The sequence below is a fragment of the Nematostella vectensis genome, chromosome 11 (genome assembly GCF_932526225.1).
Source record: "Nematostella vectensis chromosome 11, jaNemVect1.1, whole genome shotgun sequence".
NCBI lineage: Eukaryota > Metazoa > Cnidaria > Anthozoa > Actiniaria > Edwardsiidae > Nematostella > Nematostella vectensis.
In genome coordinates, this window is record NC_064044.1 from 8,420,447 (window position 1) to 8,448,211 (window position 27,765).

Below are 27,765 nucleotides of genomic sequence, written 5' to 3' on the forward strand. Positions count from 1 at the left end.
GGCACACCCAATTCATTTCCTTGTTGTATTCTTAGTCAAAACCAAAATTGAAGTTCAGATTACAAGCATACAATCTCTTTCCGTTTGTTTACGTTGGGTTTCATTCAGGAATATCAAAGAACCAAAGAATAATCGATAACCCGTGGTTTGCCACAATAAAACCGCGAGGTATTCATGCCAATAACCGAATAATTGATAATTTAGGGTTTAAAAGCCATGATCGCGATTATGTCCCTTCTGTAAGAACCATGGGCACTTCGATAAACTCTGCAACTGCTGGAATCGTTAAGGTAAGAAGCGTTTTTTTACAGCATCGAGAACTATTAGTGGTAAAATCGATCAAAAAGCGATAGCCTGCATATTTGTCTAGTGATATAGGCAGTATTTTTTCGAGGCGTTTGTAAGGACCAAAATAAATCAATCTAAAGAGAAAAAATACATCAGTCTAAACATCGACTTCGATAAACAGCATCTGTCAGTCGCTATTTTGTCATTCAAGCAAAGTACCAAGTTTGATGCATCATTTTTCATCGGCTCATTTGGGAATGTCAGTGCGAGATTTTACGATTTAATTTGGTAAATAAAGACTTTGTTTTAGACGTTTATTTCGAAATGTTAGCATTACCTGTGCCTTCCAATATTAATTGAAAGCAATAACAAAGGTGTGGCTGACAAGGGCTCTTTAATAGAAAAAAAGAAACAGTCATCATGGTAGGACTAACCCTACCCTTGGTACCAGAGCCTCGAGCTTCACTCCGACAACACGAGCCGCGAAGCGGCGACGAGCTTCGCTCCTCATGCCAGTCAAACAACTTTAGCTTTAGGTGTGTCAGTGCGATTTCAAACGTTTTTCGAATTCCTTCAAAGCTACACAAACCTAATTTTTCTACAGCTTGTCTATAGACATATCAATTTGTAAGATTTGGCGGTAAGTACAAATCTCGTTTCGTGCGGTCGAAGTGGGATACGCGCACCTGCTCTCACCCCTTGCTTCGTCCCCGCATGTGACAAAAGGCCTAATAGTCATGACAACGCTATAGCTAGAAAGATTTTTTTTGTATTCTTGAGCATTAGAGCTTTCTGTGTCGTTCGTTCACTCTTCCCTTTTTCTCCTTAAAAATAATACATAAATAAAAAAGGACGGTTTTGAATTAATTTTAGTGCAGTACTCTATGCCAAAAACTCTATGCTACAGAAGCAGCGCATACCTGTTGGCTGGGCTAATCAAGAAAGCAAAAAGCAATAACGATTGTCTAGAACAATGAATTTATTTATTCAGAAACTCCTGCCACATCATGAAATTAAAACCCACAGAACAAGGAATGACACGGAAATAATTTGCGCACCCTTTTATGATAATCATTCTCAAATAATCCAACCGTGTGCCCATAAGCCCAATAATTGTCAAGATGAAAGGTAATGATTGCCTGTTATTAGGCCCATACCTTTATCAATAGATATGACCCGGTGACAGCTCATTGTCATAATGTGACATAATGTGTGCGTTAGTCAATCATCACAGGAAAAAATGAATGAAAAGGATGGATAAAATAATAAAATCGGTAGGCAAGAGAGAATAAAAGTAAAAAATAAAGGTTCAGACAAAAGCAATTCACCACTGTTATCATCAACCGCTAATTTTCCCTCCGCAAATATTTATTCTAGTTGTTTTAGACAGTTTTATGAAAAATCCGCCAACACAAATTTCTAAATTTTCTGCTTTGCGCGAGTGTTTTCCCAGAATGCCTCGCGAGGCTGTTAATCCTTCACGCAACATGGCGGCGAAGTAGCGGTTTCTCTTTTTACAGAATGCAAATGACTTTATGATAACATCCAAGCTTTCACATTAGTACTACAGCAGACACATGAAAACACGGTTAAACAATATACTCCTCATCCATTCCTTTATCACCGATTTTAAGGGAAAGTATTTTTTATAACAACTGTGAAAAGACTGCCTCGTCTTTGCTGCTGGCGGGAAAGGTATGATAACAAGTTGGTGAAATTCCATAGTACGCTGCAACTGATAATGAAAATAAAATATGGATACAGTTTTATGCGACACTTTTCAACAGACCCAGAGTTTTGAATATTTATCTTTTTAATTCGGAATTCCTGTCGTTTTAGTTTCCCAAAACTGCTTGAAATTCTAATTGCACGGATTAATTTTGAAAGCGCCGGGATCTAACTATTTTAATTGTTCGTCTGTGGATGAAATTGCCTGTCTGTGACAATAATGCTGCTTTTTTGTGTCTCGTAGCTTTTGCCTCATTTTATTCTTTATTATAATTTTTAGCTGCATCAGTTTCCTTTAATAGGTAAGTTCTAGAAAGAGTTCCTCGCCTACAACGGTTAGGTCTGTAAAAATTCAGAATAATACCACTCATTTCCTCTCCGTTATAACCCTTTGTTTACTTTTCAACAAGGGTTATCTATGTTATATAAACAGCAATTTTCCCCTGCTTCCTTCTTAACCATAAAACTCAAACTAAATTTTATTATTACCTACTTTTACAGAAATAATAAAATATAAATCATGTTAACCCATTGACTCCTGGCTGTTTATGAGCTCAATTTACAAAAAAACAGACTGAAAATAGATACCTCCCCCTATTTTGAGTTTTATACAGCTCATCAAAGTCAAACACCTCTGCACCTGGTCAGCGTATCCTTGTGCTAATGTAAGCACAAGTTGATGGTCGCTTGTATTTTTCATCAAAAATACAGTTATAAGCATATTGGGGGAGTGTCCTAGGACATCATGAAGTTTATAAGGGCATAATTGAGTGCTGTGCTTATGGATATTTGCAAGCAAAGGTGGATTCTTGGGAATTTTTTTTGTTTGGCTTTGCCTGGATAAGAAAATAATTTTCTAATGAATCACCACAGCTCTCCTAAATGCTCTCTTTTCTGGAACCAAATTGATTCAAAATTGTTTAATCTGCCATTTTTGGCCTGTATGACCTGGAATTGATTTGTTTGGCTTCGGGGTGAAAAGACAAAAACCATCTGACTTTAGGGAGAGGAGTGTTGACTGGTCCTCCCCTCAAGAATTCTCCCCTGGATCTCCCAGAATGCTTTGCAATCCATAATGGCATCCAAGTGATTTCACAAGCCTTCAAGGAGTGGACGTTGTGTTTTGAGGCCATGGAAATGAACCTGATATTCTTCTTTTTTTGCTTGTTCGATTTGAAGTACCTGAGCTATTATTTGGCTAAAGAGTAGTTTCTATCACCTTGGTTGGATGCATATCCTCAAGACAATGTATCCCTTAGACTGATGCCTGAGTATCTATATCTTGTTGTGTTTATTTTGCATTTATGAATTTTTTGGGTTGTGGGTATTTCTCAAGGCTGGTACATGCAGGTTGAGGGGTCAATGTGTTAAATAAATGTTAATACAATATCAACTGATATCTTGTTTTTATTTCCATATAGGTGGAAGGAGACAGATTTGAATAATTCCAACTCCTGAAATTGTCTTGTCGCTTTATTATGCCGAGGGGTATATGCCATTGGGGCCCACTCCTCGCCCTGTCTATCATCATAACCTTGTTCTTGGGAGGCCTATATTGTATCATACTGATCTACACTCCTTGGCATTCACTTGGCGCAATGGTACATCTTGGCGTGTACCTTAACTGGGCGTTCCTGATCCTTTATAATTTCCTCAGAGGGATATGGCTTGGTCCTGGTTATGTGCCATTTAAATGGAGACCAGTAAGTACATTATTGTACTGATTTGCTGTCAGATGGTTATGGTAACCCTGGGCCGTAGCAGTTGATGGGGCACTGGGGGCATGTGCCCTCCCGATGCTTCCAAAAATTATGAGGAAATGATCAGTAGGGGCGTGCCTGTGCCCCCCAATATTTTATTAATGTTTCTGTATTGTGCCCTCTCCATTCCCCCCACACCCCCACTCCCTGCACCCCAATCTAACATGGCCTGCTACTCTGTAACGCTCTGGTTTTTCCTAAGAATTAGCCGCTGGATAAACTTGACTATGAGATTGATTGATTACCAGAAGTCTGGGAATATGAATTCTGATTAACACTAGAGGTTTTATATTTTTTTAAAGCTCAATTTCTCAGTTCGTTAAGGACAACCATGAACTACAAAAAATTAATATGAAAAGTCACAATTGATCAAGCTTCTCTCCATTGATTGGCTCCTCATCACTGCAGCCCGGTTTGAAATTCTAGCTTCCCTTGGGCACTACTTGCTTACCTAATGATTGGAAATAATGGCATAACACTATGTTGTAGACATTTCCCTTTTTTGAAGAGGTACTTGCAGTGGAAAAGTTTACTTCTTATCCAACAGATGATTAAGCAGGGGCGTAGCCAGGGGGGTGGCCCAGAGGGCACGCACCCTCTGGTCTAGCAGCCTGAAATACAGAAAAGTATAAGACATTAACTAAAATACAGGAGGAAATGCCTTAAAAGGGCCCCCTCCTTTTAAAAATTCTGGCTACGCCACTGTTAGGTAGTTTGCTTTGAAGCCGCTTGTGTGGAAGGTGTGCATGACACTAATAGTGGCTGCTAAGCAGACTAATGAATAGGTGACTTGCACTAAAATTCAGCCAGAAAGTCAGAAAGGGCTTATTTTACTTTAAAATTTGAGTTTTTCATCCCTCTTTTGCATGATAGCTAGAGCCATTTCTGTGTTTATTTTGGTATTAGTTTGCCACAAAAATGTCACATAGTTTCTCAGTGCAAGTCATCTATTTCACCTGCAGACCATGTTTTGAGACAACCCTGAATGGTTTTTATTTTAGGCAAAGGAATCAGACACAGAGTGTCTTCAGTTCTGTCATGTTTGCCAAGGATACAAAGCACCTAGAGCCCACCACTGCAGCAAATGCAACAGGTTAGACTTACAAATGCTGTGTGAATTACTTTTAAGTAATTTAAGTAATTCTTTTCGTCCCAACCCATAGCATTAAAATTATACTTTGTTGACAACCATCTCAAGACACTCTAAGGGGTAGCACACCTTTAAAAAGGTTAGGTATAGCACCTGGGTAGATTTTACATGCTATGGGTTGGGAGGAAAAGATGTAATTATTAAGGGGAGCCCCCCCCCCCCCCCCCACCTCCTCTTCCTCTTCCTGTGGCACAACCCTAGCTCAGTCACTTCTGGTGAAATGTATGTTCTTGTCTAGATGTGTCATGAAGATGGACCACCACTGTCCTTGGATCAACAACTGTGTTGGTCATTACAACATGAAGAGTTTCACCCTTTTCCTGTTTTTCGTCCCCCTTGGATGCACACACTGTGCCATCATACTTTTTCTGTGCCTTTATAATGAGGTATACCTAGTAAGTTCAAAGACTACAAACCTGCGGTTCTTTTTTAAGTGGCCACTCTTGAGACATTGAAAGATAGCTGCTTATTAGAGGTTAGTGGCTTTATCGAGGTGGCCAAATTCAGTTCTTCAGTATTAATTTATTTTTTGGACTAGAGGAATTGGCTGCTTAATTGAGGCTGGCCATTAAATGGGGGTTTGTACCACTGTATATTGTCAGTGCAAATGTTTAATCGAAAATGGCTTTCTGCTTTAATTTTTTTGTAAAAGAAATTTTTTTATAAAAAAAAAACTAATTGCATGTTTTTACCATGATTTCTTATTTCTGGATTTTTTAGGCTTTACTGGTATTACTGTAAATGGGTATGTACATCTTTAGGTTTCATTATAGATTGTACTAAAAAAATGTTAACAAAGTTGTATCTTATATCTCAGATAGCGGGCAACACCCACTTTGAAATCCATTCATCTCAGCGACTGCTTCCCTTCGATGTCTACCATTTAATATTTGTGACGTTCTGTATTGGTCTGTCCATTGGTGTTACCGTAGCTGTTGGGCTTTTATTATATTACCAGGTAAATAATTCATAGTATTTGACAGTACTGGTCTATCCAAAAATACATTTATAAAGTAAAACTTAATTTCTTGTAAAACTTGCATAGCAAGCACAAGGGACTACCGAAAATTAAGGGGAAGAGGCAAGGCCCACTTGCGGAGAACGACAAAAGATAGCAATTTTAACCAGCCCTGTGTTTTTTTTTTGTATAATTGGCCTCCCTGAGTGCCTCTTTTAAATGCAAGCGAGATAAATTGTAATCTGATGGGCCATGAGCAGGGCTTCTGAAATTACACGGAAAAAACAAAAAATTACGCGGGATTCTTTGCTAAATTATGCGCTAAATTACGAGGAAAATCAATCATTACGTGCTAAATTAAGCAGGATTTTGCAATACATTTTTCTTTAAAAATAAAAATTTTGCGGGATTCTTTACTGAATTACGCGCTAAATTACACGGAATATCAACTGTTACGCCCAAACTACATTTTGTACCGAAGGAAAGCACGAAATAACTTGAAAAGGTTAATTTTTTTGCGCTAAAATATCTTAGGCGAGATTTTATTGGCTCCTAGATACCAGCCAATTAAGGTAATTCCCTTGAAATAGTTCTACAACCCAGAATTTTTTTAAACTTGGCATAAACAATATTGAAGTTAAGGGCTTTCAAAAAATGTAATAAAAAATGGGGGTACCGACCTCGTTTTCGTAGAGTTGACGCGTTTTTACTGATCGCGCAAGGAAAAATCCCAACTCTTAGTTTTCAAAAAGAGTGCCTATAGTCTTTAGAAAATTAACACATTGACCCCTCAACCGGCCTGTACCAGCTTTGAGAAGTACCCACAACCCAAAAAATTTATAAATGCAAAATAAACACAACAAGATGAAGATACTCAGGCATCAGTCTAAGGGATAAATGGTCTTGAAGATATGCATCCAACCAAGGTGTTGGCAACTACTCTTAAGCCAAATAATAGCACAGGTTCTTTGACAAATTTCAAATCTCAATAAAACGTTCAAAATACCACACAAGGGAAAGAGATCAGCAAACACAGTCAGTGTTTTTTTATAAGTCTTTTCACCCCAAAGCCAAACAAATCAATTCCAGGTCATACAGACCCAGAATAGCAGTGTAAACAATTTTGGAATCAATTTGGTTTCAGAAAAGACAGCATTTAGGAGAGTTGTGGTGATTCATTAGAAAATTATTTTCTCATCCAGGCAAAGCCAAACAAGAAAAAATCATCATGAATCCACCTTTGCTTGCCAATATCCATAAGCAAAGCACTCAATTATGCCCCAAAAGACTTCATGATGTCCTGAGACACTCTCCTAATATGCTCATAGCTGTATTTTTTATGAAAAATACAAGCAACCATCAACTTGTGCTCGCTTCAGCACAACGACGAGGGATTAAAAGTGGGGACCGCAAAGCACTGTTGGAAAGCTTGGATACCGCTGACTAGGTGCAGCTGTGTTTGACTGACGGGCTGTATAAAACTCAGAATAGGGGGAGGTATCTGTTTTCAGTCTGTTTTTTGTAAATTCAGCTCAAAAATGGCCAGGAGTCAATGGGTTAAGTTCTGTTTGTTGAGCTGCCGAAATCCGATCTCCTAAACAATAACCCATAGTAGCTAATGTTCAAAAGAAATCACATTTTAAGAGATCGCACTAAAAGACATTGTTTTCGCTACTATTCATACGGTAAAAAGCACCATTTTGAAGTATATTATGGCTTTTAAGAGAAATAACAAAACTTCTACAACCCAACTTTTTTTCTTCTTTCAGTATATCATTTTTCCGTTTATATTTAACTATTTGAGCAAGTAAAAAATGGGGGTAACCGACTTCGTTTTTCTGTCAAAGCGATTTTAAGTAAAAAACGCGCGTCTTTTGCTGTGTTTTCTTGTACAACTGTGGCGCGCGCACTTAATACCGGAAAATTCGAACAAACAGCGCGCGCCACTATGCACAGAAGGGGTGCGCAGTGCAATTCAAGGGAATTACCTTAAATAAGGTATTTTATTATTAGTCCTAGGCCTTCGCGGTTTAGCAAAGAACGCCTAGTCATTTTATTTGTTTTAGAAATTCAGTTCAAAATATCGCACTCGTAAGAAGAATATCTCTCTTTTTTTTACGAGAAATAGAGGTAAGAACCCTAAAAGAACACATCAGCTGTGCACTTAAATGTTTTGTCTTTCAAAATTTAGCCAAATTACGCGGGATTACGCGGAAATTTGTGGATTACGCGGAGAAAGCCAAATTACTCGCTTCCGCACAAGCGCGTAATTCCAGAAGCCCTGCATGAGGCTTTCCACATGCATTGCTTTTGAGTCTGCTACTATTTCTGGCCCTCATTTGAAATGCTAAGTAAAATAATTAACATAAACAAGCCTCTTTATGCTAGCTAGGGGAATGCCTTGGTTGACTACAAGCACTTTTTTCACTTCTTTGCTCATTTTGTGCAGTCGACCTATCCCCCTACCATTTGAGCATTTCCAGGTATGCAAAATTCTTTTGCATCCTTTTGCAGGTGAAAGGGATTAGAATCAACGAGACAGCAATTGAAAGTTGGATTGTTGAAAAGGTAAAATAATACTTCCACTGCCACATGCAGCCTCTCACATTATTTTGTTGTGTTTTTTGTTCCTCGTTTGTGTATTACGATTCTATTTATTTACAGGCCAACAGACCAAGACCTAAAGGAGAGGTTTTTGTATATCCCTACAATTTTGGATGGAAGGAAAATTTCAGACAGGTTTGCTAAAAATTTAAAGGTTTTGTAAAGAACTTTTTTCCCCCCCATAATTAATTCTTTGATAACAGCCCACTAGTTATCAAGGCTCAAGAAAGTAGTTATTTACATATATGGTCAGGGGAAAAAATGTTGTGATGGTTATCACAGGGCTTCTGGAATTACGCGGAAAAAAACTCAAAATTACGCGGGATTCTTTGCTAGATTACGAGCTAAATTACACGGAAAATCAATCATTACACGCTAAATTACGCGGGATTTTGCAATAAATTTTTCTTTAAAAATCATTTGCGGGATTCTTTACTGAATTATGTGCTAAATTACACGGAATATCAACTGTTACGCCCAAACTACATTTTGTACCGAAAAAAAAAGCACGAAATAACTTGAAACAGTTTATTTTTGCGCGAAAATATCTTAGGCGAGTTTTCATTGGCTCCTAGCCACCAGCCAATTAAAAAAGGTATTTTATTATTAGTCCTAGGCCTTCGCGGTTTAGTCATTTTATTAGTTTTCGAAATTCAGTTAGAAATATCGCACTCTTATGAAGAATAGCTGTTTTTTTTTACAAAAAATAGAGGTAAGAACCTTCAAAGAACACGTCAGCTGTGCACTTACGCGGGATTAAGCAGAAATTTGTGGATTATGCGGAGAAAGCCAAATTACGCGCTTCCACACAAGCGCGTAATTCCAGAAGCCCTAAAATCACCATAGCAATATTGGGTGTGCTTTTAAAGGAGCATTAGAGATATTGAAAGTTCTATATTTTTTAAATTTTATACTATTTCGAAATATTTGTCCTTGAGAGAGAAAAAAATGTTACCAAAATGTATGCTTCAGATGAATAACTTTTCTTTAGCAATTTTTTACTGTATATTTTTTTACAAATACAAATTTGGCGTCCTCTATGTATCTGAAGGCATTTGCAGTGCAAATGTGCTGTATAAATCACCATCATCTTGATCACTGATTTTTGTAAAGCAACTTGTGCTTTATGTGTACTCACATTCATTTCTTTCTTTTCTAAAAAAAAATGTCTTGATATTTTTTTTCAGGTATTATGTTGGTCACATGACTACCTGGGAGATGGTATCACATGGCCTGTTCTCCCAGGATGCGATCAGTACACACTCACAGTGAGTCCTCCAAATTCAGCTGTGGTCTGGTAAAACCTCCAGTTTTGTTAGACTATATGGTGACTTTTATATGATGGCTATATGGTGACTTGTATTTTATCCTTGCCTATAGGTGGAACAACTATGGCAAAAAGAGCTCAAGCGTAATCGCACAGTAAGTTTCATCAAGCACCCCCTCTTCCTCTATCTCTTTATCCCCACATCATCTTATATCAACCCTGTCCTGTCTCCTGTCCTCTCCCCTCCTATTTGCTCTATTGTTTCTCACCCCACCCCCACTATCCCTTTACCCATGCATGATCTTCCATTCACCTTGTACTTGTAGTGTCTTCTGTCCTCTCCCCTCATATTTGCTCTATTGTTCCTCACTCCACCCCCACTATCCCTTTACCCCTGTGCATGATCTTCCATTCACCTTGTACTTGTAGTGTCTTCTGTCCTCTCCCCTCATATTTGCTCTATTGTTCCTCACTCCACCCCCACTATCCCTTTACCCCTGCATGATCTTCCATTCACCTTGTACTTGTAGTGTCTTCTGTCCTCTCCCCTCCTATTTGCTCTGTTGTTCCTCACTCCACCCCCACTATCCCTTCACCCCTGCATGATCTTCCATTCACCTTGTACTTGTAGTGTCTCCTGTCCTCTCCCCTCCTATTTGCTCTATTGTTCCTCACTCCACCCCCACTATCCCTTTACCCATGCATGATCTTCCATTCACCTTGTACTTGTAGTGTCTCCTGTCCTCTCCCCTCTTATTTGCTCTATTGTTTTTCACTCCACCCCCACTATCCCTTTACCCATGCATGATCTTCCATTCACCTTGTACTTGTAGTGTCTCCTGTCCTCTCCCCTCTTATTTGCTCTATTGTTTTTCACTCCACCCCCACTATCCCTTTACCCATGCATGATCTTCCATTCACCTTGTACTTGTAGTGTTTCCTGTACTCTCGTGATCTATTTGCTCCTTCTCACCCTTCTGCTTCCCACTACCCCTTAACCTTTGCATGATCTTCAATTAACCTTGTACTGCCTCCTATCTTCTTCTATTAGCTATTTTGTCCCTTTCTCCATCCACCTCTATCCCTTTCCCCCAACATGATCTTACATTAACCCCTCTATCTTCCTCATTCCTATATGATCTTCTTCTGTCCCTACATGATCTTCCATTTACCCTGTACTGTCTTCCATCTCTCGTCTCCTATTTGCTCTGCCATTTCCTATTCCTCCACCCTTTTTATCCCTACATGATCTTCCCATGTCCTCTCCCCTCCCATCTGTATTTTTTTTGTTACCTTCTCAACCCCATCGCTTACTGCATCTCCATCTTTCTCCATCTCTTACTGCATGTTGCCATCCACTCTTTTTTTCTCCTAATTTCATCCCCTCTCTATCCCACAGGAAACCCAAGCACTCAGTTTGTATTTTTTGTACGGAAGAAAATTTGTATTTACAAATATACTTCACTTTACTTTATTCTTGTGTCTTGTTTCCCTTTCACCACCCATATACAAGACGAGTGAAGAAGAAAGAGAGAGCCTAGAGCATCGATAAAGAAAGAGAAAGAGATGCCTAGGGCACCATCTTCTATATTATATGGGTGGTGAAAGGGGAATGAGTGATTAAAATGGCCCCATGGTACTCAGGAGAGATCCCAAGACACAAGAATAAAGTGAGACCACTACTATGAAATCTATTTTCTTTAATTTTCCATTTTTTCATCACTATACAAATTCTCTTGCGTACTAGAATACAAACCAAGTGCTTGGGTTAACTGTGTCTATCCTTGCCAAAATTATTCTTGTTAGTCCCTGTTTCCATTTTTTCTAATATATCTACATATCTTCACCTTATCACAATCTCTCTGTATACCTCAAAAAGTTTTGTCTAAGAGTAATCTTCTTGATCATTCAGGGGCATATTTAGGAGTTCCAAAAGGGGGGCAGTGAAGGAATCAAAGAGAGGGAGCCAATTTTTTTATTTTTTAAACCAAATCTATGAGAATAGGGGGTGTGGCTCCGCACACTTGGCCCATACCCTAGCCCACTCATGTGTGACTTTCGCGATGTCCATCTATTGATTTTGTGAGTTAACTAGCTTGGAGGCATATCAACCTTAGCAGCCACTTTTACTACTTAACACAGGTAGCCCATGATGTGGTCAAGTCGTATAATGGTGCCATCCTGGCATGGAGGGAAGGTCTATGGACATGTTGCTCAACACCCTGGACAGATGAGTCGCGCATGAAGATAATTCCTGGGGATGTTGTCATGGTTACAAGATGGAGGAAGTAAGTGATGATGATGACAGTTGTGATGTTTAGTCAGGCGCGAATTTATATGGGAGTTCCTTCCCCCCCCCCCCCCCCACTTCCTTACTCAGGAAACCCTGAGACAAAGGATGTAAATGACATTGAAGATAATCATTTGATAGAAATGTTGACATGAGTTATGATAACTTTTATTTCAGGCACTGGCTATATGGAGAAAAAGTGACAAATCATTTGAATGGTAAGATGTGTTCCACTTTGCAATTTAGTTGCAAGGCAACAAAGTATGTTATGTCAGATTATTACAAATCATGCTCAGCATGATGGTAAACGGGATAAGGTGTTGGGCATTATGAGATATGTCACTCAAACTGCTGTTTTGTCCCCACTTGTCGCTAGTGGCTTGTCTCAAAAGTGTCATGTCAGACAAAAAGGCCCGGTTGACGTGGTAGGATATTTGTAACTTTAAAGCATTTTATTTATGACATACGGAGCCATGTCCAATAAGCCTCCAAATGGTTGAAAATTTACAAGAACGATATTCATGTCACATCACCGCATGTCACGTTATCAAATGTAACGTTGTCGAATGTCTGTTTTCGCGAATCCCACGCTGCATGACACCAGATCAAATGTCAAGTCACGTCATGGCATGTCACACGGCATGTCACGTAATCAAATCTAACGTTGTCGAATGTCTATTTGCGCGAATCTCACGCTGTATGTCACGTGATCAGATGGCAAGTCACGTCATCGCATGTCAAAAGGCATGTCACGTAATCAAATATCACGTCATCGCACGTCAAGCGAAATTTCACGTAATCAAACGCATCGTCATCGCATGTCACGCAATCAAAATTCACGACTTGGTCGAGTTTCACAGTATTTGATGCCAGAAACTGTTGTTTATTTTCAGGGAATCACAGCGAGACGGGGGTGATTTCTGAGAAGGGATGGTTCCCAAGTAGCTGTACAGAGAGACACTCGCAGTATCACTCCAACGGAACGGCTGCCAAGAAAGCGGACTAAAACATGACTCGAGATCACTGCAGTGCCAGTCGGCTAGCAGCCCTAAACGCGGATTCGATTTCACAGCGCCAGCGCCAGCGCTAACAGGACGGTAGTTGAAATCCGTTTAATATATCAACGGGACTTTCAGGTCACGAATGCACAAAAATAGCCTGCTAGCCGGCTATCATTGTGGGTTATTCGGAAATGTTTTATTTTGGAATATTGGGAACCCTGTGCGCTGGGCCGAGGGTGCCCACACATAAGAGCCGGCTAGCACAAAAAGCGCACACGAGCTTTGTGCATTGAGTGCACAAAGGAAGTAGAAAACGGGACGCAATCCAGAAGTATGACTTGAGTAAAGGAAATATGGTCTGGGAAGTCGAAGTTGAGAAATATCATTGATAGATTGCAACACAAATTATCTTCCAACACACGCAGTGAAAAGACGTGGGCACGGGTAGCAAAGAAAGGTCTTAAAATTCCTGCAAAGGAAAAGCAGATTACGCTAAAAAAGGCACCTAAAGCTCCAACTACGAATTGAAATAATAACCTAAATACGGAAGGAAATGGCACAAGCTGATATGTTTGGTTTTAACTTGATGGCGAAATAAAATCCGGTGATCTTTGTACCTAACAGAAATCGATACATTTGAATTTGTAAATTGTAAATATGTTACAATAATGTGTTGGTAAAGAACTTTGTAATAAATCATATGGTTAATTATTTGCATCCCTTTTAGTGCACCTCTCTGTCCGCCCCTTCGCTCGCGCAACTGCTATCAACCTTTCTGAGATCAAAACATTGGATTGAGTAGGCGTAATCAAGAACCTGCTAAGTGAACCTATTGATACACTATTTTAATACACTATTTTAATCAATAAATGGCGAAAAGAGTAATAATTAGATAAATTCCATGCATTGTGGGCAGGACAATAAGTACTCTGCAAGAGACGTACCCTGCTAGCAGTCTTCTTCCTGTTTGTCTCTTTGAGGTCAATCAACGATGACCCGTCTCTGTTCTTTTTGTTCTCGTTAGACGCGACACGCGGATTAGTGAACTGCAAGAAATAAATAGGAAGAAAGCTCTGCGCTGGCGAGTATACTCGCCTTCAAGACCATTGACTTAAAAAGCGTGCCCCCCCCCCCCCCCCCACCCCAGGCTTTGTGCCCTACCCTCTTTTCGTCGTTTCCGCATTTCCGGCCGCGCGTGTTATGCGGTTTTTATACGGTAACCAGGAAGTAGAATTAATCGGAAACGTGTATGCGGATATCGTAGCATCCGACCAACCTTCTTTGTGTGATATTGCTTTATGTCCGGACGAATGAAGTATAAAACGAGTGGATTTTGCTTTAGTCACTTCCCGTTTCTAAAATCTGATCCAAAGAATTTTATTTTTGTGGTTTGATATTTGATAACAACCCTCTTCGAATCGAATCTTTTTATACGACACTGCGGCGCCAGTCAAGTACTACTGTATTTGTAAATGTTATTGTTTAAAGATAAAGAAAAAAACGCGGGAAAAGCCATGTGACGACTATCTCGGCCATGGGAGCTTGGGCACTGATCCGTGACGTAACGGCTGGCACAAAACACAGCCGAGTAAGTGAGTGGGAGAGAATTTTTTTGATCGCGGTAAGCAATCTGCACTTTACCCGGCTCGTATTCCTACTACAACGCCAAAACAAACTGCGTATAATAGCACTGAAGGGTAGATATATAAAATGGCCTCCTCAAACTTCCAGAGAAGGCACTGTCTATGTTTCTAAGGTAGGCAACCAAACGAATGATAGTTCCGTAGATGACAGCGGTTCCCCCCGTAGGCAATTACTTCTTATCCCTAAATTGTAATTCCTTGATTGAAACCTTCAGAATTTCGGGGTGAAATTTCATCAGGAATAAGGTTATGTTTCAATCACTCCGTCTTCGCCGGTTCGAGTAGCTAATTACGCGTTCGCCTATTGCAGAAGAATATTAATGACTCACTTTCTCCCATCGATAATTCATTTTGCTATCAACGAACCATCAACACAGACCCAAGCCCAGATAAATATTGATTTCCTGCCACTTTCATATGTCGCAGATTACGATTCGAAGTTTTGATGAAAACGTCAATTCGAAGACTTGATCATTAATAACAGTATCACTTTCGGTTTATTTTGTGATTTCGTTTCTTGTACGTAGTGGTGTGGTGTTATTTTTGCAATCTGTTCTCATATGTGAGTAGTGCTGAAAAGAAAGCTCGTTTATGCTAATCGAAAACGATTATTTGATAATGTCGATTGAAAATCATGCAATCTTGTACACCAAGCAAAATCCGTTTCAGGATTTGTCAGATTTGAATGATAACTTGAATTTCGGCTGGTAATTTCCGTAATGACAAGTCCAGGAATTTTGTTGCGCTAGAGTGGTGAGGGCTATGTTTACAATTCCATTGTTTGCCGCACAGAATCATGAAAATTCCTGTGTAAATTTGAATAGTGCATTGTACATTCTTCTCTGTTTATTGTTTATGTTCCGACTGGACTCTCCCATCAGATTTGCAACTAATTTTCACCAACACGTGATTTTTCGAGTAGTGTTTTTAAGATCTCGTTGAGACTGTTTGTTTTCCAAGAGAATCTATCAGCAAATCTTTGTGGAAGCGATCGTTTATTGACAAAGACAAATGTACTTAATTTACAGCGATAATTCAACCCGCTTCTCTATTCATTCCCCGTCGCTTTTCTCTTTAAGCAAAGTATTATTTATATTCATTCATGTTTTTCCTTTATATCTGAAGGAATTTACATATGGGGTGTGCGAATACTTATTTGTGTAAACATAAAAAGCATAGTTATCTTTCCTGCGTTTCGAGCGGTTATCCTTTTTATATCTTATTCATATATGCTACAAGATTAATATTTCTCGCTGAAACAGAAAAGATTAATGGCACTTTTCTACCTAGCAATTCCATTTAGATTTTTGAATAAAGTCAATACTACAGCCTCAAAATTTCAGGTGTTATTAATGTATTTTTTGTTTTTTTACATTGAGGAAATGAAAAGTATAATAAAACAATAAACTCTTTTTTTTATAAGAACATCTTATTTTTAGCTAAGGCTGGGCCATTTTATTTTCTATAATTTCCAATGTTCTATAATACCCAATGAATTATTAGGAATAGGATTTAATAAATGATCAACAAAACAATTTGAGAATGCTTTGGATTAACAAAACAATATTTTGCTACTATCTGAGCCTCAACATGGTCTTAGAATAGAATATTTTGTTCTTAAAATTCGTTTAAATCTGTTCTTATAAAAAAGGTTCTAATAAAAATTAGTTTATACAATCATAACACCAGGTATAAAATGCGTGTTACTCCTCATATTTTGTATTTCTCAGGTGATATCTATGCCAACAAACGCCCATTTGTCACAGTTTTAGTTACTATATTAAGACTGATAAAGATTTCAATGATTTTAGTCAAACATCAATTTTATTTTGTTTGGGTAAGGCTAACAATAATTAAAATCTGTCACAATTATGATAAACCAAGCTCCATATTCAGTGTGAACTAATTTCCTAACATGAGAATAAGGCCATGTGCTTGATTGATTGGTTTAGACAGTAAATTTGCCAGGCCTTTAACTAGGAGGTTTTGTTGGTTGTAAACAAGAATTGGACAAAGCATAGATATTTTTTTTTGTTACTAAAAAATGCAACCACAAAAAAATGGACTAGACTACACACTTAAATTTAAGATTTTTGAAAGAAAAAAATAGGATTGGCCTTTTGGGGCCCCAATAATTAAAAAAATTATATGAAAATGACCAGTAGGGGTGTGGCTGTGCCCCTATCTTTTTTTTAATTTTTACTGTATCGTGCCCCCCCCCCCCCCCCCAAAAAAAAAAAAAAAAAAAAAAACTTGCTATGGTCATGCCTTTTCCATCCAACCTTTGGAAACTTTGGAAGCTATACTATTCCTAGTGTAGTCTTGTACCCCAAGTCTCTAATAAATCTTACTCATTTGTTTGCCAAATATGCGCCTGTTATAGATTGATAGAAAATTACAGGAAAAACATAATTCCTACTGTTTAAAATGGACTTTTTGGTTTGGCGAGGGTTGCTAACACACCATGTGCTTTTCCCCTACCATAGTTATTTGCCTGCTAGTTATATGTGGAATCACAAAAAAAAATGGACATGGAGCTTTGATGAGCTTTGTCTGTTGAGAAACTGGTATGATGGTAGAACAATAATTGAAATAGGATCCAAAGCCTGCCTTTACTATAACTATAATCACCAAGTTGTGTTATTTTATTGTTCAAGGAATGGTTCATGGCATTATTCAGGATAGCTGTATTTCAGATGTCAACAGTTTCCCGAGCAAGCACTTTCCACTTCCTGTGAGTTCACAGAGCGACTCACAGAGTGGTTCTGGTGTCATAATGGCTGCAAGCTCTCCTAAAGATACTGGCTTGTCTGGGCAGTTTTCTGAGTGCAATGATAGCCCACGGGAGGTTGACTTTTTGTCTGAGGAGCACATTGAGGAACTGTTGGATATCATTGATAGTCTTCGTGGCAAGACAGAGCACCTGCAAATACACTGTGAAAAATTAGCACTGGAGAAAGCTGGGCTGGAAGATAAATTGATTGCAAAGGAGAGAGAAGAGCAGAAAAGAATAAGTGATTATGAAAGAACAATAAGTGAACTAAGGGAATTGAATACAAAGCTGGCTGCCAAGCAAGATGAAGGTTTGTATTGATTAATCTGTTTTCAGAATATAACTCCTCTCTAAGCATCCAATTAACCTTGTCTCAAAATACTTCACTTTCCGAACTACTCAGAATCTCATCAACAAGGGAATCAGTGGAAAACGGTAAAAATAAATAATGATTACGTTTTTGAAAGACTGAAGGGCTGTGGATTACATTTGTTTTGTTTTTCTTTGCATCACAAATGAAATTGGTAGGAAAAAGAGTTTTTTCTTAAGAAAATCATCTTTCTTGAAGATGCAGGTGTTGTGGACAGTTCCACTGACCATGGAATTGATATTTGTAGATTCTCCTCAAAATTCTCACAACTCTAGCAAAGCAGGGTAACATATGACTGTAAAGAGATTATTGCACAGAAAAGGGTCATTATAATTTGTTTGTATTATGAATTTTAGAAAAGAGCAATAAGGTTCCCGTTTGGGTAAAGACAGCAGTCGATGCAGAGCATGCTTTGAGGGAGAAAGCTGAAGCCGAAGACAAAGTAAGTTTAAAAGAGTCAGTATTTGGAAGCATTTATGCATCAGTCCCTGGAGAGATTTCACTCAGATTTTAAACAACGAGATTTTATTCAAAACTGGGAGGGAATTCCTGGCTAAATTGGGAGAGTTGGCAGGTATGCTTAATGTGATATGAAATTTACCACTCTACACAGATGAATCTTTAGAAAAAAAAAATTAATATACAGGCATGCATCATCAGCCAACAATTTTATTACAGGTAGAATGACAATTGATAAATTAAAATTTTACATTAATATTATATCTGCTGCCACAACTGTGCCATATCTTGGGATTTGCTTATGATCTTTTCCAACGTGTGAATTAGTAGTATCTAACCACTCTTGCTTGCTGATGTCCGTTTTTATGCTTAACTCTTTCTATGTTCATCAGGCGAGGTCCCTTGAGATAAAATTAATGGAAAAAGACAAGCTTATATCTAACTTGGAATGGCAGCTAATGGATGTTGAGTCAACAGTGGTTTCCTTACAAGGGGAGCGGGACAGACTTGCTGTTGAACTAGATTGTATGCTAGCTCGTGAGCAAGATCACTTTGAGACATACGGGATGGCAAGCGTTGATAGAGGTGTATTCTCGGATGTAGATGATGAAGATATTGAAGAGCCTTGCCAAAAGTCTGAAAAGCATCCTCGCCGGCACCTTAGTGATTTGTCACGTCATGGTGACTCTAAAGTAGATGATCTATCATCTTTAGTTCAACATAAATCCAAATCAAATGCTTCGTCTGATATGGACATGTTTGCCACTGCAGAATTCGGGCTTGGCGGTCTTAAAAGAACTACTAATTTCAATAACATTAACGACGTTGATGAAACTGTTGATTTTCATGAAGAGCGACACACAAGCTTTGCAAACTCTAATATAACAGACTTATCGGCATCATTCCCTGTACCAAAGAAGCCTTTAGTTTCATCCAGTTGGCAGAGCTTTGGGAGTGACTCTGAGTGTGATTGGAGGGAAGGCAGTCTTAGGTCCGATAGAGCATGTGGTGTCACTGAACAAGCTGTTTCCATGCTTCAGCTGTCTACCGCAGAGGAGGCATTTGAGGATGCTTTGGATACTGATTGGACGTTGGACGGAAGGAAGGCGGGAAATCAGGGTGCATCATGTCGCAGCTCCTCCTCTGCATATTTTAGTGATTCTGCCCCTGAGATTTCCCAGGACTTGTTCAGTTTTACCCCAGATAGCATAATCAATGTCTCAACTGGTAAGTAGCATGTTTGTCTTTGTGTCTTACTCTGGGCGTCTGTCTGTACGTCCATTTATCATTCTTGTGAAGGTTAACATGTGAAAATGAAAAAAAGAACCAGAGTAGTGCAACTTAACTCAGCCTACCTGTAGGCTTTGATAGTTTTCCGGCACGAAAACCCCCAAAACACGGAGTTCGCATACCACGGCAACCATGGTATGCGAACTTGATGTTTTCGGGGTTTTCGTGCCGGAAAACTATCAAAGCCTACAGGTAGGCTAAACTTAACTGGGCTGAACTTTAGGATACCTGTCCACTAGCTTGCATTTTCCTCATATTTACTGGCTCATTCTACAGAAATCGAGGTGCAAAGTCCCATTGTGATCTCTTGTTGATGGTTCTTCTGCTCCCATTGTGTCCATTTAGGTGAGGTGCTCCACTCTCCTTCCCCAGCTTCTCCAGAAAGCATTCGCAAAGCATTTGAAGCAGAAAATGCCAAAGATGGGAATGCTGATGATTGGGGCGAAGTCAAAACACCAACAAACCAATTACCAGAATCTGAACTTAAAAGCGAGCTTGGTAGACTTCAAGATACAGATCCAATAGACACAGCACGGCCTGTAAAACTTCCTTCATCGCAGGTGGACATGAAGTCTTCCGACAATTTGATGTCACACGATGTACAATTTTTTACTCCCTCTACATTCCCTGATGATAAAAATTCATCAAAGCAAGAACTATTAAAAGAAACTGCAGTTTCTGTGAGTTTGCAAACGCATTTAGCGCCTGTTGTTCCTGTTACACCACAGTCTGATACAAGGGCCGTAGAACTATTGACTCCACAGCAGGAAATGACGTCACCAGATATGACATCAAATTGGCTACCGCCTTCCACAACTCTGGAGCGAACCATCTCCATGCGTAGTGACAGTGTCGTTGATACGTTTAACAGAGATGCTGTCAATCATCAGCGCATGGGCAGTATGCCCATCGTAAAGTCTGCTGACCAGAAGAATGGTACTACGGGTGCAAATCCAAAGCTTGATGCGTACCAGCGATGGAAATTGAGCGGAAGAGTGGGTCAGCCCCCAGCCAAGCTGAAGATCTCCCAGTGAGTATTTGCCAATCACGCCGCCATTTTATGCTCCCGCTCAATGCCGAGTCGCACAAAGAATCCATTTCCATCGGCTAATTCAAGCGAAATAACAACCAATGCATTTTCAATCAAATATCGTCAATTGGGTATCATACTCCATTCATAGATTGTTATTCTGAAATTTTCTTGTGAATAAACGTTGTATTTTTAATTATAAACAATAACAAAGAAATGGTTGATTGCCATTCTTTAAAAAAAAACTTGCTGTTGGTAGGGAGCAGGTACTTGTACAATAGCATCTAGGGTGAAGAAGGGGGCAGGGGTAGGAAGGGCAGCGGGCACAAAACAAGAAAGAACGAGAAGGGGATACGCGCTACTAATAGGGTGGTTATCTGGGGTACTCACATATGCTCATCGAAAGTATAATTTTTATTCCTTCCGTGTTTTAATCTGATTTATTTTCTGTTTGTTACTTTCAGGTGCTGACATTTTGGCGTTATCCCAAACAATTTACCATGATAGTATTTGTGCGTTTTTCACTATTCTGTGAACCCTCTCAGGCGATTTCCAATAGCTCGTTTCTGGCTTCCGGCATTTATAATCCTTCAAGCGTTTTCATTGGTCAACACTGAAATGGTTTCTGTAATTATCTCTCCTCTTGCCACCCCTCCGCAAGGTGCTGACCAATCAAAATCGTCAAATGCAGCCCCATTGTTTGAATTACAGAAGCCAGAAAGCGGTTTAGTAGTTGGAAATGATTGACAAGAGTTCGGAGAATCTTGAAAGTCGTAAGTAATATACGAGTCGTCTGTTATAAATAGAGAGACACCCGCAAGAAAATCTTCGCTCAAGGTATCTTAGTCGCGAGGCCGCAAAGAAGACTGGTAGCAGGAAACACAGAACGTACTGCAGTATGAAGCAAGGGCATGTGGATATCACATGCTAGGGAAGCCAGAGGTCTTCGCAGGCGCTCCCCAAAATGGGGGCCAAATTCAGAAATCGCTGGAGCCTCGACATGTACCAGGAACTTATTAAAATGGGTTTAGGGGGAAACTGAATGAAGAAATATGCATCATTTGATATAATGAGAGCTAAAGGCCATCCATCAATACCCGTCCACAGGAGTCTGGGCTCGACTCGTGCTCGGGTCTGACCATTCTCGTTCCGTGAGTCTTCTGGGTAAATTTCCAAACCCAGTCTAGTTTCCATTGTCGGGTAATGCGTGATGTCGTCGGGAATATACAGAATAATATAAACATTTCTGAGTAGTAACTTTAAGTGATGGAGGTTGATATTTTTGTGGATTGGCCATGAAAAGATGGTATTTGCGATTGCACATTTATCCATAATTTATTATTCCCTAAAGCTCTCATATGTGGTATTGGCTTATAAAAGATGAATAGATTCGCACTACTAAAGATAGGAAATTCTCGATATTAAAGCATCAAAATGCTTACTGTGAGTTTACCATGATTTTCTCGGGGCATAACTTGTAGTTGTCCCCTTATGTTTCTACACGAGCGCATTAGGCAGTTCTTTTATATCCCCTTTGCTTTTTTCTTTCATCAAGTGGAAACTTATCTTTCATTTGACGAAAGTTCTATTAGCGTAGCCATGAAAGATTATTTCATGGTTCGAGTCAGAAAAACAAATTCAGTCATTAAAAAAAAATAGATAAACATAACAAATATAATATAGAATTGTGGTTAAATATTCATTTAACACCCCGCTTCGGATTTTCTCTTTCAGTTCGAACAAAAATAGGCATTATTTGGTCAGCGGACTTTTAGAGTTCGCGCGTTGCCCATGCGCGTGACCAATTTGTTGACCTAGAAGTCTTGGACTTGTCTTTTGTAGAGATGGATGCAACTCCAGAAGTTTCCCCCCAAAAAACGGACACTTCCCCAACTTCTCAATCCGAAAATCCTACAAAACCAATAGAACAATCTCCCGAACCTGCTGTTCAAGTCAAAAAGGGAACCAAGCGAAAAGCCCCCTCCGATAACAAGCTATACATTTGCGAAATTTGTCATGTCGAGTTAAACTCTGCGAGTCAGGCGTTTCAACATTTCCAAGGGAAAGCACATCTTGGGAAAGTACGAGTTCTTGAACAAGTTTCGGAGGTGGTAAGGACATTGTGCTTTAAGATTAAAGGGCTTTTAAGGTATTCTGTGGGAATTTAAAGTATGTGTTATTCATAACATAACATGCTTAGTCAGTGATACCAAACTGTTCCCTTGTCTTGTGTCCGAAAGATAGTCAAAACAGAGGGAAAAATACGGAAGTTTGAATAACACAAGATCGGTTCATTTTGATATTTGTAGAACTAATTTTTTTTATAACGCTTGGCTTTGAATATTTAATATAAGATTTTTTTTCCGAATAAGATCGTTGATAAAAATGACAAAAGTAAACAATACACGAGCTTAGTAACTTATCATATTTTACCTTTTATTAACTACAATTGAAAAAAACAACTAAATAATATTTTAGCCAAGACAAACGAAAAAATGTTTTGATTCCCAAATCGCCGTTTTAAAGACTTTATTTTATGAATTCAAGTGAAACTATTTAATTAAAGTTTATTATACTCTATTTAAACCCTAAACCACTAAAGTCTTTTAGACATAGCCCTAATGTATTTCACTGTCGTCGAGATACATCCTCAGTCAGCAAAGCTGCAGAATTTTAATTCCTTATTGTCTCTATTTGGTTTATCAGGTTAAAGCTTATTCAATAATTTACCACAAATTAATTATTAACTTAATTACTATGATGTTTTCATTTCGTTTTAGAAAACCATGAAAGCAAACATACTGTACAAATCATCTACACTGTAAACTTTTTTTAATGTTTAATAAACAGTGACAATCAGTGCAGCAAAACATGTTTTTAAAGCAAACATGCCAGCATTTGGTTATTCACTGATAAGATCTCTAAAATATTCCAGTTAGTGGAGAACTTTGATCATCACATTTTTGTGATGACGGCTTCTAACAATGTATGTGTTTAGCAAGTGTTATGTGGGAAGACTGACACAGCTTTGAAAACTGATAAAGAATTGTGTTGAAGTTTTGTTCTGATGTGATTGGTGTTCTCAAAGAAGCTTATAAGCAACTGCTAACAAAAAGGAAGCTCAAGTTAATCACTTTTTTTTACCCTAAAGACACCTTAACAATGTGTTTTATTGAAGGTGTTCTGTTTGAAAATGAAACATCTTTGAAAATTATAAAAGAATCATGCACTATTATCCTCATTTTCCTAGGGTTGGCTTCCAGCATTTGCTTACATAATGTAATGGCTCAAAATAATCACTTAGTCCTTGAATGACTGACGCCACGCTGATTACCTATGCTGGGTTCTCAGCATGGCCCCTAAGGGGGTACCTGAGGGTCATTATGTGCTGTTGTCTTATTGGGTCACCCAAAGAAAGCACCTACTGTTTATTATACTGACAAACCAACCAGCAACAACAATATTTATCTTTCTCATGCAAACTTAGATGTGCTTAAAGGTGCTGTGTGACAAATGGTAAAAGTGCATTATTTTTATTTCATGTTTTATTTTGTAGACCATTGGTGGACACATACCAATATGATGTTAACACCCTCATATTTGGTTACTGTACATAAGAATGCCTTTTTTAGTTTCTTAAAAAGTTTCTAAAACACTAGTGGGACCTATTGAAAAATTATTGTTGCCATTGGAAATATTCATGATATTCTGCCGAGCATATAAGTGCTTACTTGCTGGACATTTGTCTACAGTTAATTATGAGGATTATTTGTTTAGCAGAGTCGCTCCCATAGGCTGATATTAAAAACATAGGGTAAATATCTGCTATCTTAAGATTTGTGGCAGGTGTTTGCATTTGATTATTGGTCATTGAAGGCAACAGCTTTAGTGAGAACTCTATATATACAGTTATGAATGTAACATTGCACTGTTAATACCCACTGTTTTTTTATTTTATTTTACCTAAAAAAAATTAACCTCAATTGTATACACTGTACATAAAAGCCAATAAAAATGTTTTTTTCCTTTTAATTTTAAATTTTGTTAAATTTACCTAACATATTGTATAATAGATGGCCAGCCTGACTACAAGAAAGTGGCAAACAAAAGAAAAATCCAAAGAAGCTATGTGCATTATCTTACAGTTAAGTTAAATTTTAATGGTGTTTTATTTTTCTTCAGACCCAACCCCCTAAACCAGCCAAGCCTTTCACCCCTCATCTCAAACCTCCAAAACCCAAACCTGGCTCCCATTTAGACCCAGACACGCACTGTCCCCTGTGCAAGAAATGGTTCAACTCCAGAGTACAGGCAGACTCTCACTACAGCGGGAAGGCCCACCTCACACAGGTGGACCTATACAACATGCAGCCAAAATTTAAGAAAACAAAGGAAGAGGAAGAGTTTGATAAATTGCTTGAAGAAGCCGATGCCATGACTCACCAAGAAGTCAAAAATGTGAAAAACATCAAACTGGGCAAGAATGTTAAAACACAGCTGTACACATGTGAACCATGTAATATCACATTGAACTCTCAAAAGCAGATGTCGCAGCACTTACTTGGACTGAGACATAAAATTGTTGTGGGGAAAGCCCAGCCTCCCCCACCCCCTACCCCAGGGGAGTCAGGTATATGGTGACTTTGTCTGTGAAATTAGGCCCTTTTCCCTGCTATTGTAAATTTTCAGCCTGTCAAAATTCAGCCTGTAGGCTCTTAATCTCTAGGTTTTATTATGCAAGTTTTTACTGTAGCTTTAGAGAAGGGGGGGGGGGTAAAGTCATGGGTACGTTAATCAGCAATTGATCTAGCAAACATTTTTTTTAATCTCTGGTAAGGCAGCTTTGTATCTTTCTGGACAAGGACAAAAATCATAAAGTTTTACATTTTGTTTAAAGGTCTGCCTTGTCTGGAGAATCATATAATAGTTTTGAAAGGGATTTGATAAGACATCGGTACTTGAGGCTCCACTTTTTAAACTAGGGGTTATTTTTTTTCTCTAGATAAGGACAGTTAAACTGGAAGACCTGTCATTTTTATAATACCCCACCCCTATTCCCAGAGCCTCAAAACTTGAACACCCCTATCCCTTTCACTGGATTGAACCCCCAAGTAGTACCTTCTCCATACTCCCCTTAAACCATTACAACTAAGTCTTATCTTTTGAACAGCTACCTGGGAAGGGCATCGCTACAAGAAGCTTGCCACAACACTACTGACCAAAGCATCACAGCAGTCCCCCCTTACTCCAAGCTGCCAAGCTCTTAGTCCAGGGGGGACTAAAATGGGCCAGTACTACTGCCAAGACTGTGACATCAGCATGAATTCCATCAAACAGATGGAGCAACACATGACCAGTGCCAGGCACAGAGATGGTTTAAAAGGTGGTGCAAAAAGGAAAAATAACAAGAACAAAGGGGCATCAGGTAAGTTTACCTTTATTGCAAAATAAATGCTGGCTAAAAAAGTGAGCAGTGATATTGGACTTGGTTTAATAGACAGGAGATGTAACCCCCCCTCCCCCCTCTTGCTTCCACTGTTTCCAATAAACAAACTACATTATTGTAGAGTTAGCTGCTGATCGGAAGGTACAGAATCCCCCCCCCCCCTCCCTCCAATATTTCTTGCTTCCATATTTCTTGTAGAGTTAGCTGCTGATTGGAAGAAACAAACAATTAAAATAAAAAATAAATGTACTGCTAAAATAAATGTAATGCTATTGATAAATTAGATTTAAAGCCATGTTACAGCATGTGTAATAATAGAATCTTATTTGAAATAATAGAATCTTTGAGGTGGCAGTAACTGCGGTAACTTTAAATGCGTAGGTTATTTTTATATTCCCAAATACCTCCTTGGTGACTTGTTTTTATTGTTTCTAGTTAACAAAAGCTTGATAACCCAAGGAAAAATACCACCTCTGTTCTCAAGCTTTGTAAAGCCTGACAAACCAGAACCCAACACATTCCTGGCATGTGCAAATGAGCTACCTTTAAATCTACAAAACACCAACACACCAGGAAACAATGACAGTCCAGTAATAACGAAAAACAGCACTCCAACAATGAGATTTCAAGGAATTATGTCTTCAGAAACAACCTCTACTAATGATGTCCAGAGTAATGCGCCTAGTTTTCCAGGAAATCAACTCAATCATCAGACTTGTACTTTATCATATAGTTCAGCTGGTACCATATCTCCTGGACAGACTCCATGTGTATCTCATGGACAGTGGACACCAAACAATTATATGCAAATCTTCTGAAGTATAAGGATGTTTTTATTGTAATATCCAGCTTTTACTTCCGTAGAATTTTACAGGCTTCTTGTAGGCATAAAACATTGTTTCAGGGGGGGGGGAGTCTTCAGATTTTTAATGTATGAATTTTATATTGGTCCCCAGATGTACCCCTGTATAATATGGAGAAAAGAGAATACAGTTGTTTGACAAAAGGTTGTCATCAACCGGCTTTGCGACTACGCGACAAACCCGCATGTAAGCATGGGTAAAAACCACTGAAGTGCCTAGCTGCATATATTAGCAACCGCTACACCGTCTAAGTCTGAAGTTATGCAGTGGCTTATATATGCAGCTAAGCGCGTAGTTGCAAAGCCGGTTGATGACAACCTTTTGTCAATCGACTGTACACAGTATATTGGAAAAATGTTTACAAACATTAGTAAATGTGATGATGACCTTTGAGGAATTGGCATGATAAACATTGATACAATAAAGTTATCTCTGGTTCAAAGGTGATAGTGTTTCCCATTTCCTTTATCACCATAAATATTTCTTTTCTCTCTTTTGACCATCTCTATTTGCTTCATAAGCTACTGAAAACCACCTTTGGGCTTCCCCAAGCATTGGCCTGCATGAAGGTCTTAGATGGTGTTATTGGGGAAACAGCTATGTAGTAGGCAAAAGATGGTCTTTTATCTTAGAAAACTTGATCCATAACCTTATTGGCTACCTTGTTGGAAGTTAGGCCACCACTCGTGGGACACATTTAGCCTCAAATCCAACACAACAGCTGATGAGCTGTTGATCAAATGGTGGCGATAGCAAGCAGATATTGGGGCCTTCACCCCAATCTCACATTTTTGGCCGAGCACTACGTCCGGAAAAACTGCTTTTCCGGGAGCTTTTAGAGGGCT

The 27,765-nt window shown here is 38.8% G+C and overlaps 3 protein-coding genes and 1 long non-coding RNA gene across 10 annotated transcripts; 3 read left to right on the forward strand and 1 right to left on the reverse strand.

Annotated features, from left to right (window-relative positions):
* The first annotated feature begins 93 nt into the window (after positions 1 to 93).
* LOC5518368 (palmitoyltransferase ZDHHC6) lies at positions 94 to 13,757 on the forward strand. Of its 4 annotated transcripts, XM_032363038.2 has the most exons (13): positions 1,766 to 1,983; positions 2,297 to 2,318; positions 3,438 to 3,719; positions 4,778 to 4,869; positions 5,165 to 5,321; positions 5,744 to 5,884; positions 8,399 to 8,452; positions 8,549 to 8,623; positions 9,676 to 9,756; positions 9,869 to 9,910; positions 11,898 to 12,043; positions 12,223 to 12,263; positions 12,939 to 13,757. In XM_032363038.2, the coding sequence occupies exons 3-13, from the start codon at positions 3,495 to 3,497 to the stop codon at positions 13,049 to 13,051; spliced, it is 1,167 nt and encodes a 388-aa protein (XP_032218929.2). In that variant the 5' UTR covers positions 1,766 to 1,983; positions 2,297 to 2,318; positions 3,438 to 3,494; the 3' UTR covers positions 13,052 to 13,757. The 4 variants fall into 4 exon arrangements, with proteins under 4 accessions (XP_032218930.2, XP_032218929.2, XP_032218928.2 ...); XM_032363039.2 differs by lacking the exons at positions 1,766 to 1,983; positions 2,297 to 2,318 and adding an exon at positions 94 to 290; XM_032363037.2 differs by lacking the exon at positions 2,297 to 2,318 and having other exon boundaries at positions 1,767 to 1,983.
* On the reverse strand, positions 13,758 to 15,796 carry LOC125573929. Its single transcript, XR_007314277.1, has 2 exons — positions 15,019 to 15,796; positions 13,758 to 14,092 (listed from the first exon to the last, which is right to left on the reverse strand). It is a non-coding gene; the product is annotated as an uncharacterized LOC125573929 (long non-coding RNA).
* Positions 14,394 to 22,052, forward strand: LOC5518362. 4 transcript variants are annotated; one of them, XM_032363166.2, is made up of 6 exons: positions 14,395 to 14,667; positions 17,347 to 17,772; positions 18,189 to 18,274; positions 18,684 to 19,518; positions 19,927 to 20,611; positions 21,076 to 22,052. In XM_032363166.2, exons 2-6 carry the CDS (start codon positions 17,349 to 17,351, stop codon positions 21,080 to 21,082), a joined length of 2,037 nt encoding a protein of 678 aa, XP_032219057.2. In that variant the 5' UTR covers positions 14,395 to 14,667; positions 17,347 to 17,348; the 3' UTR covers positions 21,083 to 22,052. The 4 variants fall into 4 exon arrangements, with proteins under 4 accessions (XP_001638381.2, XP_032219057.2, XP_032219056.2 ...); XM_032363165.2 differs by having other exon boundaries at positions 14,396 to 14,802; XM_032363167.2 differs by having other exon boundaries at positions 14,396 to 14,634.
* A 217-nt stretch (positions 22,053 to 22,269) lies between these two features.
* Positions 22,270 to 27,367, forward strand: LOC5518374 (zinc finger protein 346). Its single transcript, XM_032363168.2, has 4 exons — positions 22,270 to 22,722; positions 24,794 to 25,241; positions 25,782 to 26,036; positions 26,493 to 27,367. The coding sequence occupies exons 1-4, from the start codon at positions 22,456 to 22,458 to the stop codon at positions 26,873 to 26,875; spliced, it is 1,353 nt and encodes a 450-aa protein (XP_032219059.2). The 5' UTR covers positions 22,270 to 22,455; the 3' UTR covers positions 26,876 to 27,367.
* The last annotated feature ends 398 nt before the right edge of the window (positions 27,368 to 27,765 follow it).

Bases quoted from the DNA above. Each gene is read 5' to 3' on its own strand.
- LOC5518368 (XM_032363039.2), top strand. From the start codon at position 3,495: ATGCCGAGGGGTATATGCCATTGGGGCCCACTCCTCGCCCTGTCTATC. The intron at 5,885-8,398 runs GTAAATAATTCA...ATCCTTTTGCAG, and splicing joins GGCTTTTATTATATTACCAG to GTGAAAGGGATTAGAATCAA. The intron at 12,264-12,938 runs GTAAGATGTGTT...GTTTATTTTCAG, and splicing joins AGTGACAAATCATTTGAATG to GGAATCACAGCGAGACGGGG.
- LOC5518362 (XM_032363166.2), top strand. From the start codon at position 17,349: ATGGTTCATGGCATTATTCAGGATAGCTGTATTTCAGATGTCAACAGT. The intron at 17,773-18,188 runs GTTTGTATTGAT...TATGAATTTTAG, and splicing joins GGCTGCCAAGCAAGATGAAG to AAAAGAGCAATAAGGTTCCC. The intron at 19,519-19,926 runs GTAAGTAGCATG...GTGTCCATTTAG, and splicing joins CATAATCAATGTCTCAACTG to GTGAGGTGCTCCACTCTCCT.
- LOC5518374 (XM_032363168.2), top strand. From the start codon at position 22,456: ATGGATGCAACTCCAGAAGTTTCCCCCCAAAAAACGGACACTTCCCCA. The intron at 22,723-24,793 runs GTAAGGACATTG...ATTTTTCTTCAG, and splicing joins TTGAACAAGTTTCGGAGGTG to ACCCAACCCCCTAAACCAGC. The intron at 26,037-26,492 runs GTAAGTTTACCT...TATTGTTTCTAG, and splicing joins CAAGAACAAAGGGGCATCAG to TTAACAAAAGCTTGATAACC.